This window comes from Tenrec ecaudatus, chromosome 2 (genome assembly GCF_050624435.1).
Source record: "Tenrec ecaudatus isolate mTenEca1 chromosome 2, mTenEca1.hap1, whole genome shotgun sequence".
Classification (NCBI taxonomy): Eukaryota; Metazoa; Chordata; class Mammalia; order Afrosoricida; family Tenrecidae; genus Tenrec; species Tenrec ecaudatus.
Genome location: NC_134531.1, coordinates 208,313,841 through 208,331,756, shown reverse-complemented (window position 1 = coordinate 208,331,756; position 17,916 = coordinate 208,313,841). Strand labels below are relative to the sequence as shown.

At 48.1% G+C, this 17,916-nt stretch overlaps 1 protein-coding gene across 1 annotated transcript in view; it reads right to left on the bottom strand.

The window, feature by feature from the left end:
- Nucleotides 1-656: 656 nt before the first annotated feature.
- Nucleotides 657-17,916, bottom strand: part of UBE2G2 (ubiquitin conjugating enzyme E2 G2) — a 43,757-nt gene continuing 26,497 nt past the window's right edge. The window contains exons 4-6 of the mRNA XM_075542208.1: nt 9,912-10,030; nt 6,424-6,564; nt 657-2,268 (exon numbers count right to left, since the gene is read on the bottom strand). Of these exons, the coding sequence (XP_075398323.1) occupies nt 2,156-2,268; nt 6,424-6,564; nt 9,912-10,030 (373 nt within the window). The 3' untranslated portion in view covers nt 657-2,155. The remainder of the gene's footprint in view (nt 2,269-6,423; nt 6,565-9,911; nt 10,031-17,916) is intronic.

Genomic DNA, 17,916 nt, shown 5'->3' with positions numbered 1-17,916 from the left:
TGATGTCCAAGCAATGGCCTGTGAATGACATTCTTTAATGAGTGAAGTCACACACAGGACCACAGAGAAGCGACCACACCATTACCCAAACCAAAATATCACTGCCATTGAGTTGATCCTGACTCCCATCAACTCCATAGGGCAAGGAAGAACTGCCCGTGTTTCTGCGACTAACTCTCTTCGGGAGTTGAAAGCCACATCTTTCTCCCCTCAACTGGTGGATTTGAACTGCCGAACTTGCAGTTAGTAGCCCAACCCATAACCCAATGCTAAGAGGCGTGGTTGGAAAATTGCACGGATTTCTGCACGGCCAGGTCACATGTGCTGTTCATCTGACTGTCCATCATTGCCTATATTTATGGAGGAAATGTGAGGTGTCATCTAGAGGTTAGTGAGAACATAATTTACTTCCTCCTGGATCCTGTCAAAAGCCTCCAATTAAGAAACCCAAGGATCTAAGCCACAGAAAACAGGAAATGAAGAGGACATCAGCAGGCCCAAGGCTTCAGGATGAGCTGGTACTTAGTATGCAGTCACGAAGGCAACCCGGCTCTGGAGTCCAGGTGGCGAGCAGCCAGGCACACGTTTCCCAGGGCCATGGTGGTGATACCCTCCCGCTACTGCGAACGCACATGAAAATACGACAAACACACTGCTTCTTCGTAACAGGGAAAAGAGCTTTATTGTTGCAACATTGTCATTCAATTCCACCACTTAGAATAAGGACAGCATGGGATTTGGAATTCTTCCCTCTCCGTGTAATAAATACAAATGAATAAAAATACTTTGTTTTCCAAGGAGATGGCTGCTCTCCTGCCACGATAGCCTGAAGCCTGGTGGGTACCCCACAGAAGCCCTGCCCATGAGCTCCCCCGCCCCCCGCCCTATGGGGTGGACGAGCACGCCTGCTGCTGCGCACCAAGACTGCTCTGGTCTCACAGCCCTGCCACACTTTTAGCTAAGGCACCTCTCCCTCCCTCCCCGCCCACAGGCCGTGCTGAACTTCCACTTTCCAACAGGGCCCTGCTGAGAAGTGATCTGGTTTCCACAGAAGCCCATGGGGCCCCTTTAGCTGTGAACACCATGAAGGTGAGTGTGTGAGGTCAGTTAAACAGACCACTCGGTCCAGCGTGGGGAGAGGCCAAGGGAAGCCTAAGGGGCGGCTTGGAGACCCACCCTTGTTTGTTCCAAAGTAGAAACCCCCACTGCACACAGCCTGGGTGACAGGCCGAGCCCCAGTGCTGCGGTACACGGGCCATTATTGCTGAGTGTGTGGCGAAGAAAGCTGAGCCGAGCCCTGCTGTCCACAGGGCGAATGGCACCCAGCGTCTAGGACCCTGGGCCACTTCCACAATGGCAGAGCCCACTGCCGTGCACAATCCACGCGGATGACAGCCAAAGCCCAGACCACAGGTGTGAAGTGCACACCCACCCAGAGGGTAGGTGGGGCCATCTCAGCAGGGCGGCTCAGGCAGGTCTCAGGAAGCCCAGGCAGTAGTCAGGGCAGAAAGGAGCTGCTGGTCCCAAGGGACAGCAAGCGATTTCTATGTTCCTGACTTGCCATTGACACACGAGACGGTATGTATTTCCCAAGAGGATTCTGTGTGCCAGTTCGTAATACACAACAAGGTTGACTTCGCTTTGAGGGAAAGCGCTTGCTGGTACACTACGAAGTAACAAAGCCGGCGCCGTGTGTTCCCAGTGGGGCGGGCAGGCCCTCCCTGTCTCTGCTGCAGGAACCTTTCTTTGGAAGGAGCACTGTGGAGTCTAATCCACTGAGAGTTTGGCATGTCCGAACCCTCCACATGGCACGAGGGCAGGGGCTCCTGAGCTCTGGGGGGCAGTGGAGTTTGGGTGGGTGGGGGGGTTAAAGATGGTGCCGACAGCCTGCCCAGGGCGAGTGGAATACTTTGCCGCAGCAGTCAGCTGCCATTTTCCTACCTAGGCCGCCCTCTCGGAGAGAAGCCCATGCGGGACGGGAGCGGTGGGAACACAACAGATGCGGTGGTTCTGCAAGTTTGCCTTTTTGGTGCTAGCAGTGTCACTGTCATGGTCTCTCGAGGAGGAGCACGGGGCCGGCCTGGTGGTGGTGTCCATGCGCGTGCACGCATGCACGCGGGGGCTCCCTGGTGTGTGCATGCGTGTCCAGTGGCGTTCAGAGCCCCAGAGACTTCTGTACGATCTGCTTGGCGATCTTGTAAAACTGCTCCCGGTCATCTCGCCACATCTTGGACGCATCCACGTTGGCGCCACTCTCGTCATTGGGCTCTGGAAGAGAGGGAAGCACTCTCCGTGAGGGGGAGCAGAGGCCAGCCCCTCTTCGGGACCTTCCTTCCACCTAACACAGCTTTCAAGACACGTGGCCCAGGAAGGCAGGCAGGAAGAAGACTCTAAAGAGAGGGCTAAGGCACAGGGGCACCAGTGGACCCGGTGTACCTCCCCAGGCACCAAGATCCACTCCCAGAATCCCTACCTCTAAGAGTCTACAAATACCAATACAAGCTGTCTGCACTCTGCTCTGGAAACGCCACGCACGGCAACTGGAGCGATGTGATGCCTACACGCCATGACGCGTGTGGGGAAAGAGCAGCAACGGTATTAGCATGGCCAGGCCAACCAGAGAGCAAGAGACACCATCATCATGTGCGGGCTTCCTTTCTAAGGTTGCTAGAATGAGTATGCTCCTCAAGCACCAAGCAGCCCAAGTAAAATGCCCACCCCTCCTTGCAGCCTGGTCTGCCCTGCCATGCAGCCCTCAGACAGGCTCAGCATTTCCTGTGCACAGCGTCTGGTGCTGGGCCCAGGTGCACACTGGAGGGCAGGAGCAAGGTCCTATCTTCAGCGGTGGACCACCACAGGGGACAGGCAGACAATAAGCCAATCAACAGACACTCTCACTCCAACCTGACTTGTGAAAAGTGCCCAGGAGGGAAGAACAGGGAGGTGGGAGGCAGGCTGAGTAGGATCAAAGCAGGCTTCTCTGCAGATACAGTGCCTAGGAATGCGGCCTGGGGTGCAGGGAGCACAAGCGTGAATGCTCCACTTCCTGCATGGTCCCAGCAAATGCCTCCCACAGGCCCATGGGCTGCAGACCCCAGGGGTATAGTGGAGTGAAGGTAGGCTGGGCAAGGGAGGCAGCCAGAGCAGGAAGCCATGGTGAGCACAGGCCATGGCAGGTCTCTGGTCAAGCAGGTGCCATGGGGAAGGACAGAAGATAACACTGGGGACATGGCTTAGTGTCCAGAGGATATATATTCGGGTAAAGAATGGACTCTAAATCCAAAGGAGGGAATGGTGTCACAGTTCAAATTGTGAACACCGGATTTGCAGAAGGCTACAGGTGACAGGGAGAGGCCCAAAACCCATGTACAGGGTCCACACACAGATCATGCCTCCAGTGAATAGCCTTGTTATCAAACAGAGAACACTGCAAAGTCGATTACGGAAGACGCCAATTAGGTTAAAGGTATTATCATTTGGTCTCCCTTTTGACCCATTTTAAAGTTGTTTCAGGTTAAAAGAAAAGGGCAGGGGATGAAGCCTCCAGGGAATCCTCTCTGACCATGGACCTGGGATGTGATCAGCTTTGTTATCATGCACTGGAAATTGGATTACTAAAGATGCAATTAGACTAAAATTTAACACCTAAATGATTATATAAATAAACAATTTACTGGAAAAAAAATTTTTTGACCCATTTCAAATTTGTTCCAGTTACACTTTGTTATAGTAAACTGACATTCCATGATGGTCACCTTCCCAACACAATAGCTGAAGACAAAGCAGATGCGTAAGCAAATGTGGTGAAGAAAGCTGATGGTGTCCGACCATCAAAAGATATATAGCATCTGGGGGTCTTAAAGGCTTGAAGTTAAACAAGCAACCATCTCACCGAGAAGCAAAAAAGCCCACATGAAAGAAGCACACCAGTCTGTGTGATCACACAATGTTGAAGGGATGAGGTATCAGGCATCAAAGAACAAAAAAAATCCTATCTTGTGAATAAGGGGGAGTGTGGAGTGTGGACCCAAAGCCCATCTGTAGGCAATTGGACGTCCCCTTATAGAAGGGTCACAGGGAGGAGACGAGCCAGTCAGGGTACAGAGTAGCATGAAACAAACAACTTTCCTCTAGTTCTTAAATGCTTCCTCCCCTGCCCCCGCCTCCACTATCATGATCCCAATTCTACCTTACAAATCCGGCAAGACCAGAGGATGTACACTGGCACAGATGGGAACTGGAAACACAGGGAATCCAGGGCAGATGAATCCCTCAGGACCAGTGGTGAGAGTGGTGATACCAGGAGAGTAGAGGGAAAGTAGGCTAGAAAAGGAAAACTAATCACAAGGATCTACATATAACCTGCTCCCTAGGGGGACGGGCAATAGAAAGTGGGTGAAGGGAGACATCGGACAATGCAAGACATGACAAAATAATAATTTATAAATTATCAAGGGTTCATGATGGAGGGAGGGGAAGGAAAAAAGAAGCTAATACCAAGGGCTCAAGTAGAAAGCAAATGTTCTGAGAATGATGGTGGCAACATATATACAAATGTGCTTGACACAATCGATGGATGTATGGATTGTGATAAGAGCTGTATGAGCCCCCAATAAAATGATTTTTTAAACTTTGTTCTAGTTTTTGATATGTTCTGCTTTCATTTTGAATGAAGTTGTTCTGTTTTACATTATTATTAGTTTTAAGATTTTTTAATAGGATTTTCTCTACATGAAATCCAGGATAGGTAAATCTAGAGACAGTGACTAAATTAACAGATTCTTGGAGAGATTGTGTCAGGGGAGACTGAAGAGAAATAAGGAGCTAACAGCATGAGTGCAAGATTGACGAAAATGTTCTAAAGTGGATTGTGGTGGTGACTGTATAACGCTCCTTAATATGACTGAACTACTGAATTGTATGATATATACCAATATGCATCAATAAAACTGTAAAAAAATAGGACATATACTCTGACAGGAAAATGGTAAAAAAAACACACTGAACTAAAAAAAAAAAGTATGCCAAAAGCTTTTAGAATGGTATAACTAACCAGTTGGCAGAAACTTTAAAAAGCGCAATAACCACCTGCCCTCCCCAGAGCTTGCCCTCCCTATCCTTCAGTACGCGGTGTTATTAAACACCTGTCCTCCACAACAGCCAACCCAACTTCACGCTCCACCTCAAGCCACTGCGTGGGAGCCTGCGGTCTGGCTGGTGCAGCCCATCCACGGAGCTCCCTCGCAGGGGCAGCTTTCTGGCCTCTCTGCAGTCTGCTACTGCTGCCCTGCCTTCTGCAGGTCCTTTCTCTTCCTCAACTTCTCCATCACCCCCTCCCTTTGTGAGCCTCCCTTCTTACATACCCTGTGGCTCTCACCATCAGCCTGACCCAGAGATGATGCCCAGACCTTTACTTCCATCCAGGTCCTTGACCAAGCTAAACCCCATATAGCAGGGATTCCTACTCAGCACACCCCAAATCCTGCACGCTCTCCTGCCAAAGGCGTCCAACCAAGAAACGAAGCCTCTGGGCCAGGTCTCAGCTCTTCTCCTGGCGGCTCTGCAATGGGCCAGTCTGACCCAAGTTTCAGCTCTTCTCCTGGCAGCTGGGGCGCGTGGGAGGGGGGTCAGGAAGGGAGGGGGTGCCCCACGTGCTGCAGGAAGATCCTCTCGGGAGCAACTGGGGTAGAGCAATGGGAGTGCCCCAACCCTCGGGGATTTCCCAGCTTGCCAGGCTGGGCTCAGTCTTCCGCACACTTCCGCAGCAGCCTCTGTGCACCCGGTGGCCTTCCTACACACAGCTTGAGCGCCAGCCCTCCTGAGCTCTTGGCAGTGCCCTGTACCAGCCACACAGCCTCAGGCCACAGCCCAGGCTCTCTCCATCCTGCACCTCATGAACTCTACGTATTCTTCCGGATTCCTCCAGGGGTGGACCAGAACCCCACTGCTTCCAAAGCATGTCCTAATCTGGATGCTGGCAGTTAGAATTTCCCCTTGCCTTAACGATGGGGTCTGTCACACTGAGTTTTGTGTGCCCAGGACAAAGGGCACTCAAATGTCCACTGAAGAGTGACAACACCAACACAATTTCCCTGTGGTCAACAGCAGGATGTACAACATTGGGCCATCTGTAACCTTGGTGAGAATTATGAACACCATGCTTACAGTGCCATTACACGAAAAAGCAGAAAATAAAGTGGTATAAATTAGTTAACAATTAATGAAAATAAATCTTAGTGACAGGAGACAAGGAGCGGCTACGGACCCGTCCCTGAGGAAACCTGACTACCGACAGGAAAGGGCGGGTGTGCCAGGCTCCATACCTGCCAGCATGCTCACCACCGACAGCAGGATCTTCTCCACGCTTTGCACTGAGGAAACCTGACTACCGACAGGAAAGGGCGGGTGTGCCAGGCTCCATACCTGCCAGCATGCTCACCACCGACAGCAGGATCTTCTCCACGCTTTGCACGGGGCTCCACCTCTCAGCGCTGCTCTCGTAGCCCATGGGGTCGTCTCCGGGGGCATGCAAGATGGAGATGCAGACCCTCCCATCCGGGTAGACTGCAGAGTCAAAACACGGCACAGAAGGTGAACCGAGAGGCACCGGAGACGACACCATGCAGAGCAACTCTACACAGACCCAGGCTGCTTAGACAGCTGAGCACACCGGGGACACACACACCATGAGGCCCCATTCATCACAAGCCAGGGCTTCAGGCCAGGGCCTGTCCAGGCCTCTTGAGTCCTTGCTGGTGCTCTATGCCTGCCTACTTCTCGTGGGCTGTAGTGAATTTTTTAGACCCTTATATCCAAATAGGGTAAGTAAAAAGTCACCTGGCAATCAGATGTTACAGAAAATATCTAGCACAATCAGGTACATTCCCAACTTTCAGAACTAGTTTTCTTTCACGGCTTCTATTTCTACTGAAAAATACATCAACTGGGCTGCTTACATGGCTAGGGTGAAAGCGACAGAACCTGGTGGCACAATGGTTTAAGCTCTGGGTTGCTACCAGAAAGACTGACAGCTGAAACCCACCAGCCCTGCTGAGGAGACAGCGGAGGCAGTCGGCTGCTGTGAAAATCTACAGCCTCAGAGCCCCTGCGGAGTACCTCTGCCCTGCCCTTCAGGGTCAAAATGAGTCCGAATTGGTAGTGGGTTTGATGTGGTTTTTAAATCCAGAAAAAGGAAGGAACCAAGATTACCCTAAGGAACTTACTCTAACAGAAAAATGACGGTCCACACCACTACCTGGAGATTAACTGTATGTGAATCTAATCCCCCCAACTCTCCGTCAAGCATTACCATTAACAAGATACCCTGACGATGCAGACGATCTTTAGGATCCAAGGAAATCTATTTGGATATACTCAACTGTCAAATTATAGGACCAATAAACCTGTAATAGAAATACCAGAGGATTTTTAATGTATTTAATTTATTTGCATTTGTGAGCTCAGAATTCCACAAAAATTTAGACATGTTAATCAGTATCATTGACCTCTCCATAGCATTCCTTTCACACCAGCCCCTCACCCCCACAGGGACTGCCCTCTGGCCATCCAGACAGGCTGGTCCTAAGTCCTCTTCTGAGGAAGGAGCTTAGGACACGGTCAGCACAGTGGCCATGGTCACAGGGTGTCAGCCTAGAGTCTGCTTGCATGCATTCCGCCTACCCAAAACTTGGAACCATTTCCACCACAGCCCTCAGAAGGAGAGGGGTCAACAAGTGTCGTTCTAAGTGCCCCTTCCTCAGGTTGGTAGTGCTAGGCAGTCACCGAACCTGCCAGACCGGTTTTCACCCCTCTGTCCCTTTGGCCCCTGGCATTTGGAATGCACCCTTCAACCCTGCCACTGGTTTCTGAGGGGCTGGGGTAACGTGCACAGCTCTGCACTGATCTGAGTCCTACTCTAAAGAGCACCCTGGCCCTCCACCGGGCATGCTACCATCACCCTGGCCCACCTCTCTCAGTGCAGGCACAGCACTGCAGCAGCAGCGTGGCTAAGGCTCCCGGCATTTCCAGCATTCGCCAATCTGCTCTCTACGTGACAACCAGGGACCCTGGGAAGACCACTCCGAGCACTCTCTCAAATGCCCCTCCGTGCCTTGCCACTGTTCCCAGGATAAAGATGGCACCCTCATACTACCTAAAAGACCCCACTGGTCTGCTCTCAGCCTTCCTCCGCCCTCACTTCTTACACAAGGCCTTTCACATGCCAGAGTCTCCCCCGCTCCCTCCACGCCCTGCTCAAGCACTAAATAAGTTACAAAATAAAAATAGCACCCATTTATAGCAAGGTAATAAAAAATTCTTTATAATAGTTGTCTGAACATTAAAAATAACATTACCAGGTTCATTAGTCTGGTACCTATGCATATCATTTAATGTTTATTAGCCATAATGCAATCTTCCATTTTTAATTTTTAAATCGCCCTCATAGTTGTATTTTATGGTTAATCAACTTGAGATTGTTGGCCTCTTCAAGGAACTCTTAGCTAAGTAACAGTCTTTTTTCTAGCTTTTTCTTACAGGCGATTTCACACCGACACCACAGTAGACACCAGTACGATGAATGTCCTCGTGCTTTCACAGCCCGAACTGCTGCCAGCCTGGAGACACTGGCTGCTTGTGAGCACCCACTGTGCAAAGAGGTCTCCAGACGAGACGCTCGCTATTCTCACAGAGCAACGGCAGCCCAGGACGAGAAGTCCTCCGAGCAGGTTCCGGCACTGAGTAACCCAGGAAAAGTACCCCACACCATGGGCAGTGCTGAAAGCCTCTCTGGACAGGGGCTGGCTTGGTGGGGCCTGCATGGGTGGATGGGATTTACACAGGAGTGGACGGGGGAAGGTGTGCAATCTGGGATTATTTTTAACCAAGAGAAGTCAAAATCTCAGAAACTACGCATAGAAAAATGATTTCAAAGATCAAATTAGTCCTGAGCTATTTGATATGCAGGTAAGTATAGGAAAAGGATTCAAGTAAGTGAAAAATTAGTAATATTTTCCTTTTACTAAATAGGAGGGGGATTCAGAAGCTTATGGAAAACTCCAATCTTTTTATGCAATTTTTCAACAAACTTTTTGAAGTCTCCTTGTAGATGAAAATTACAAGCAATATTATCCTAAATGCTATTTTTAAAAACCATACCCCATTTTCTATGTCAGTGTCTTTTTTATAATCCCACCTATAAAAGAAAGCCCACAGCTGTTCAGGAATTCCATTCCCTTCTACTGAACTTTTTCAACTAAAATAAGCATAATTTATTTAAATGACCTATGTTTCCCTCTTTTAAAAGTAATATAGGTTTCCTTTAGAGAAAATTATTTACAAAAAGGAAAAAAAATTCCACCATGGAGGGGAAAAAAAATCACTTAACAGTTTTGTGTTTAACTTCCCAATTACATATGCAAATTACATGTCCTCCTTTTTCAACAAAATAAGATTATGGTAGCCCATTTTTCAAAATCAACCCTAAATATCACTCTATTCAAGATCACAGGACATTATCTATTTGGCATCTGTCACATGAACTGGTGGCTTCCATGACCATTAACCTAACCAGCCAGACTGCTGAACACAGAGCCTGCTCCTGGTTGTCTCCGCGGGGAAGTGGTGGCTGCAGAGGCACAAGCCCACGCTCACTCCTGGTAACAACCCTGCAGACGCTGAAAGGCTGGGCCGGGAGTGTCCAGATCTTCAGGGTTCGTTTGTTTTTCAATCTACAGTAACTATCTTTCGAACATGAACTCCTGGTGTCAATGCTGCAATGGTATGATGTGTTAAAAATTGAAAATATTATTTTTAAAGGTCCAAGCAAGTCTCTGAGATGCTATATTCCCCATGCTTTATGTTACCTCTGTGCCACTCCTAACACTATAAAAACTACTTCGAGAAACACTTACTGTTGGGATGAAACATCTCACAGGTAAATCTCATCTTTGGGGGACTTAAGGGATAATCAAGTGGAAAACTCAGGATGGCAGGAAAAACACCAAACTCAAAACAGGTATCTTCTGGGCCCCTAGAAAATATAAAACAAGTGTAACAGAAGACCTCCCAGGCAGCTTTTCCCAGGCCTTCCACAATCAGAAAAGTTGCACAGGGTTACACGCTCATGTCAAACAGGTCCCTCCATCCTAATGGTGTTTGCATCAGATGGAAGGCAATGCCTTGTTCCTCCTAGTCTAATCTGGTTTAAAGCTTAAGTCCAAGCACAAAGATGGCATTACGGACACGGTTGTTAGACGGATGAAGAAGGACTGGGGCGACAGAGCCTCTTTATAAGAACATGATCAGAGAAAGGAGCTAATGCCAATGTTGCAAGAGTTGTGATTTACTCCCCCCTGTAGATGGGGTACAATTACATCTTAGAATACAGATATGAATCATGGCACATTCTAGCAAGATTCTATTCTACTTAGACAAATGAGGAGTTACGGGCTATTTTTAAATCTGCCTAAGAAGTGATTTCTGCAACCTTCTAAAAACAGATAAAAAAGTACGCTCGCCCTCGTGGACTGAGGTATGCGCACGTGCACTGTGAGGCAAGTCTGAGCTTGCAGCCCAGGCTGCACCGGCTCGAACACCTGGGCACCTCACACACAACCAGCTTTGGGAATGGCTGTCCCCCATAGCTAAGTGTGTGTGGAGGAGGCAGGTGGGGACGCACACTGGGGCAGACCAAACCATTCAAAGGTCCCGTTCAAATGTACATCCCCATGCCTCTTAGCCAGCTCAGGGCTCATGCACCAGGGCAACAGAAGCGTGGGGCCCACCAGTGTGAAGAGGCGCCCCCCACATCCCAACAATTCAGACTTAAGAAAACGGGCGTTCCTGGAGTTTTTCAAGATCTCCGGCAAACAGAAGAGCTGGATGATAGTGACAGACCCCAAAACAGTAGAAACTGATCAAGTCAATAAAGGAAAGTGAGTCACAGTCTGCCCCTGTGCACCCCTCTACCCCCGTGAAAGAGGGACTGGCAACACTGACTTCTACACAAGAGCCATCACAGGAGGCCCAGCTCTGGAGCCTGGCAGATCAGCTCAGTGGCAAAGCCATGAAGCCTGCTGACACAAATCAAAGACATGGCATGGGCTTTTTGGTTTGCTTTGGTTTCCTTTCTTTCTTTTTTGTTTTTTTTTTACATTTTATTAGGGGCTCATACAACTCTTATCACAATCCATACATACATCAATTGTATAAAGCACACCCGTACATTCTTTGCCCTAATCATTTTCAAAGCATTTGCTCTCCACTTAAGCCCTTTGCATCAGGTCCTCTTTTTTTCCCCCTTCCCTCATGAGCCCTTGATAATTTATAGATTGTTATTTTGTCATATCTTGCCCTATCTGGAGTCTCCCTCCCCTCCCCCCCTTCTCTGCCGTCCATCTCCCAGGGAGGAGGTCACATGTGGATCCTTGTAATCAGTTCCCCCTTTCCAACCCACTCACCTTCCACTCTCCCAGCATCGCCCCTCACACCCCTGGTCCTGAAGGTATCGTCCACCATGGATTCCCTGTGCCTCTAGCCCTCATATGCACCAGTGTACAACCTCTTCCCTATCCAGTCCTGCAAGATAGAATTCGGATCATGGTAGTTGGGGGGAGGAAGCATCCAGGATCTGGGGGAAAGCTGTGCTCTTCATCGGTACTACCTCACACCCTGACTGACCCATCTCCTCTCCTAAGCCCCTCTATGAGGGGATCTCCAGTGGCTGACAAATGGGCCTTGGGTCTCCACTCTGCACTTCCCCCTTCATTCTGGTTTGGTTTTCTAACTGCTCAGCCTTTATTTGAAAAATAAATATTTAGTCTTCATTTGGGGGGCAAGAATTAAGGTTTTTTTCTTTTCCCAAATTGCAAAATTTATTTTAAATCCTGTTGATGAAATTCTGGTTCAGGCATACAACTTTCCTCTAGTTCTTTTTCCTCCCCCGAAATTATCATGACCCCAATTCTACCTTACAAATCCAGCTAGACCAGAGCATGTACACAGGTACAGATAAGAGTTGGAAACACAGGGAATCCAGGGTAGATAAACCCCTGAGGACCAATAAGGAGAGAAACAGTACCAGGAGGGGAAGGGGAAGGTGGGGGAGAAAGGAGGAACCAATCACAATGATCTACATATAATTCCCTCCCAGGGGGATGGGCAACAAAAGAGTGGGTGATGGGAGACAGTGGTCGGTGTAAGACAGGAAAAAATAATAATTTATAAATTATCAAGGGTTCATGGGGGGGGATGATGAAGAACTGATACCAAAGGCTCAAGTCAAAAAAAATGTTTTGAAATGATGGCAACAAATGTACAAATGTGCTTGACCCAGTGAATGGATGGATGGATTGTGATAAGAGCTGTACAAGCCCCCAATAAAATGATTTTTAAAAAAAGAAGAAGAAATTCTGGTTCACGGAAATACAAACAGAAATTTGCAAACAGCAGAAACCCAGTTGAACTGTGCCAATGAAAGAAAAATGCCAAGCCAGAGACTCAAAATTTTAAACAGACCAGTTTTCATTTCCACTTGGAGGCCAGCGCTCTGGGCTTTCAGGGGCACTCCTGCAATGGACGCCAGCGCTGCTTCCCAGAACCAAGGGCTGCCAGTAGCCAACTGGCCACAGTAACAGAACAAGGCTACTAGCACTTCACGAAGCCAGGTTTTAAAATTCCTTTTCAAATTTACTTGATGAATCCTGAAAGTGAAATCTGTGTCCATGCTACTTTTAGGGAGACCCAAACAGTGACCAGCCCGAGAGGTTCTGTTTAACCCACTGGAACTGGCCCAGCCCCCCTGCCACCCCCACGCCTGAGAGGCTGACAGCCCCAGGCCTTTGGCGCAGACCATGATAGGGCACCACAGGGAGACAAGGCACCGAAGGGACAGCCTACACAGCTGCACAGGCAGTGTCATGGGGGGGGGGGGGGCTGCGTTTCTCTGAGGGCAGCAACTGTCCAGGCAGAGGGCAACTGCACATGGCCAGACCCCCAAGTCTGGTTCATTCCGCTACTACAGAAGCTACGTGGGGAGGAACCAGGAAAAGCCCAAGCCCTTTCGCACCCGGGCTGTGGGTCAGCCCTGAAAAACAGCAGCTCAGTCTCACTCCCAGCAGATGAGTTCAAAGCAAATCAGGAGCGCGGCCCGCCCACCCGTTAGTCTTCTCCACATCCTTCTGATGAAAGGGTGTCGAGAATTACTGTTTCCATCTCACTGTTAAGCAAAGCTGGGAAATCCAAGGATTAAATGATTTAGTGAAGGTCCTAAATCAATTCAGAAACAGAGTTAAGAATAGAACACATAGTTTAAGCTACTAAATCACAAAGCTGGCCAAAGAGAGATACTATCTTTTCAAAGTAACCCGGTTCCTATGGGAATGGTTGCCAGTGCCTGGGTGTTTCTGGCACCTGAGTCTCCAATCAGGGGAAAATGTCTGGGTGTTGTTTTGGGAATGAGCCAAGTGGTATTTGCCCAAAGCTTTGATAGCAGTTCTTTGTTTCTCCGAACAGAACTTTCTTAGGGGGAGAAAAAAATCACCTGGGTCCCTAGTGGCTCAGAAGTACAACCACGTGTTTCCTCAAGTGCGTTCACATCTAGGTCACAGCAAACACTCTGGTTCGCCACTCTGCCAGAAGGCCTTGTGCCTGGCAGCCTGCGGGGAGGCTAGGGCATGCCCCTGACAAAAGCCTGCACATCTCTGCACCTCAGAAGACAAGCAGTGTCTGTACAGGCTGTGCTGCAGACCCTACTGCAGCCTGGCTTCTTCAACAGGATCACGGACCGAAAAAAAGGCCAACAATAAATTCACACAGCTTCTTGGTACTGCTGCCATAGAAATACTGCAAAGTAAGTGGCACCATGTAAACCACTGCCAGTGAGTGGATTCAGACTCCTAGTGACCCTATGAGACAGGGCAGAACTGCCCCTGTGCGTTTCTGAGCTGCTAACATTTCACGGCCGCATCTTTCTTCAGCGGGGCGGCGGTGCTTTCAAACTGCTTGACCTGGAGGCTCCGAGTCCGTCCTCAAGGGGAACACTGTCCTCTGCTGGCTCCACGGCAAGGTCTTCCTCTCTGTGCAGCTTCCCTGCCTTTCCCCTGGGGTTGGCCTCCATCTTCACCCATGGGGGAGGCCCATTCTTCAGTCTGTCTAATCTGCTCTCTTATATCTCAAAGTTACTGGCTCACAACAGACCCTACACTGCTTTTCCCTGATTAACATTACCAAAAAAGCCCAATTCTCAAATGGCCCCACTGCCCTAGAGAGGTTAGCAACAAATTGTGGAGAGAAGACACAATTCACACCCTAACATTCACCTGAAACAACTACGAGCTTCTCATAGCCTGAAGGTTATTTCTATCATGCCGACTAAAGTTACCATGTATGTTGTCTCAGCGCTAAGACTGAGCTGCTCTGTTCAAAAGCAAGCCCCTTTCGCACAGCACATTGGGACGTCCCAGTTTTAGGGCAACCATGTGTAAGAGAACAAGCACATACGGTCTAAGGGAACCACTGAGGTCACGAGGCCAGCTCCGCAGAGGGCCGCCTGCTAGCTCCTGGCTCCCTGTGCCTGCAAACAGCAGCGACCTCACCCGTTCTTAATGGCCATCATTCACGTGGCCAGTGGGAGGCTGAGATAGATGCTTCCAGTGTTTCCACACTCAGCTCACAGTAAGGTCTGGTGTGCTAACATTTCACCAAGTGTATCTGCCCAAAGGCATGGTTCCTCCCTGCTCTCCGTCTGTACAGCCCTGGTGCAGCCTACAATGTTGGCCAGTTTTCTTCTCCCTATCAAGGTTGTCACATGAACAAAATATCTCAAAAACAGTATGTACAAAATTATTTTTTAAATGGAGCTTGCCAATCCATTTGTTGTTGAGAGGTGTCCTCCAATCAGACCCAACTCATAGGAACTATGTAAAACAGAGCAAAATACCACCCGGTCCTGTGCCACGCTCGCAAATGTCATGTTTGAGCCCACTGTGTGGACACTGTGTCCACCCATCTCCTCCAGGGCCTCCTTTCCCACTGCCCTCTGATTGTTCTTTTTATTATTCATGTAATATTTTTATCGTGGAAAAAACATACACAAACATTCTCTAAGTCAACATCCTCCACGTGTACAATCCAGCCCTTGCTCATGCTCTCCGTGGTGTGCAACCATTATTAGAGATCCTTTCCAAATCACTCCCCACCATTAACATCAACTCAATGTCCCCGGCACACACGCTCTTCCTCCTTCACCCATGGTAACCATGGGTCAAGTTTGGTTTTCTTTTTAGTAGATCTCTTGAAATGATATTCATATCACACTTCCACAGTTTTTAAAAGGAATTGTATATACATTACCATCAGTTCTAATGCTCCCTCACCACCCTACGTTATTTGCTTCTCACGTCCCTTCACACACACATACCCATAAACCACTGCGTCTGTTATTTCATTATGCATCCACTCCTGTGCTTCCTAAGTTGGGAGACCGAACAGGAAAAATAAAAAACAAAAAGAAAATAATAAAAAGATAAAAATAAAGAGTAAGAAAGAAAAGACTACCAACAATATTTAAAAAGCAACAAAAGATATTTCAGTCGTGGAACAAGCAAGAAATATTTGAGCCTAAAGCAATTTCGGGTTGGGTCAAGAGGGAGGTAAACTGACCAAGTATCATATTATGCCATGGTTCATTCCACCATCATCAAGTTTACAATGACCTCTGTCTGACAATACAACTGGTTGAGTCCCTCCCCTGTGGCTAGAGGGGAATCTGTCAGAGCTTAATGTGGCTACATAGTGGGCAGATGGATTGGGGGCTCTCACTATCTTCCATGGCCTTCTGCTTTACCACGCATGATGCCCTTCGCCAGGGACTGGTTTCTCAGGATAACGTGTCCAAAGCATGTGAGATAAAATCTTACCATCCTTGCCTCTAAGGAGCATACTGGCTGTACGCCTTCCAAGACAGATCGCTTTGTTCTGTTGGAAGTGCCTGGTACTTTCAACACAATGATTCAAATGCATTGATTTTTCTTCCGCCTTCTTTACTCAATGTCCAACTTTTACATGCATATGAGGTGAATGAAAATACTAAGGCTCGAGTCAAAAGCACCTCAGACCTTAAAGTGACATCATTGCTTTGCAGCCATTTAAACAGGTCTTGTGCAGAAGATTTACCCAATACAATGAGTCACTTGATCTCTTGACTGTTGTTTCCATAAGCATTGATTGTGGATCAGGGAATGAATAAATAAACCCTTGACAACTTCGACCTTTCTGCATTCATCATGTACTGGCCCAATGGTGAGGATCTTTCTTTCTGGACAGTGGGCTGTCATCCGTACTGAGAGCTGCAAATCCTTGGTCTTCATCAGGAAGTAATTAACTTTCAGTAAGCAAGGCTGTGTAATCCACATATCACAGGTTGTCAACAACCCTTCCTCCACTCCAGATACCACACTCTTCTTTACATAATCCACTTCTCCGATCTGTTTGCTTAACATGCAGATTCAGTAAGCGTGGTGAAAGGATGCAGCCTTATTGCATAGCCTTTCCTGATTTCACACCACAACAGTATTCGCACACCTGTCTCTGATCCATGCATAAGTTCCACGTGAGCACAATGAAGTTTCTGGAGCTCCTATTCTTCTCAAGGCTATCCATAGCTTGTTATGGTTCACACCGTCAAATACCTTAGCATAGCCAATGAAACACAAGTAAATATCTTTCTGGTATCCTCTACTTTTAACCAAGATCCATTTGACATCAGCAATGATATCCTTTGTTCCATGTCTTCTTCTGAATCTGGCCCGACCCTCTGGCAGCTCCCTGCCAACGTACTGCTGCGACCACTGTTGCATAGTCTGCAGTCAAATGGTACTGCATCTGCTATTCATGATAATGTTCCATAATGTGAGCAGCTGTTGGGTCACCTTTCTTGGAATGGTTACAAATATGGATCTACTCTATTCAGTTGGCCAAGTAGCTGTCTTCCAAATTTCCTGGAACAGATGAATGCTTCCGATGCTTCTTCAGCTTGCTGAAACATTTCAGTTGGTATTCCATCAGGCACCACCAAAGCCCTGGTGCCTGGGTTTGGGTTAATGCTTTCAGCGCAGCTTGGACTTATTCTTTCAGCACTAGCTTTAGTGGTTGGTGCCTAAATCTGAATCATAGTTGTATTGATTGGATTTCCTTTTCATGCGGATAGACAAGATCCTATCACAGGCAGCGCTGTCCTTGAAGATAACGAGATGTCATTTTGGATCATGACTGCAAAGCCATTCCTCTTGACTGCACTATTCTGAGCACAGTAAGCCATATGATTTTCTGATTCAAAATGGCCCAAACCAGTCCATTTCACTTAACACCGAGATTATCAATTTTTATGTGCGTCATTTCATTTTTTGATGGCTTACAATTCTCCAACATGCATCTTTCTACATTCCAATTATTAGTTCATGTTTGCAGTTGCTTCTCCTCTTGATTCATGCTCCATCAACAAGCGAAGGTCTCAAAGGCCTTCTTACAAGCTTTACTCCATCAGTCACTATGATCGGCTCGACTCTGAGAAGACAGCTCATCCACAGTCATGTGTGAGGGCCTTCCGAGCCGAGGGGTTCGTCTGCTGGCACTATCTCTGACAATGCTCTACTTCTGTCCTTATGTTTTCATTAAGTGACAATGTTTAGATTCATAGGGTTTTCCGTGGCTAATTCCTCTACAGTGGACAGATGATTCCGTCTTACAGAAGCTCTGCCGAAACCTGTTCACTTTGGGTGAGCCTGCTGACATTGGAAATACCAGCGATGTAACTTCCAGCATCATAGCAACAACACACAAGCCACCACAGTATGACAAACTGACACAGGAGGGGGTGGTGTCAACCTATTAATTACTTCTTAAACCTGAACTGAATCA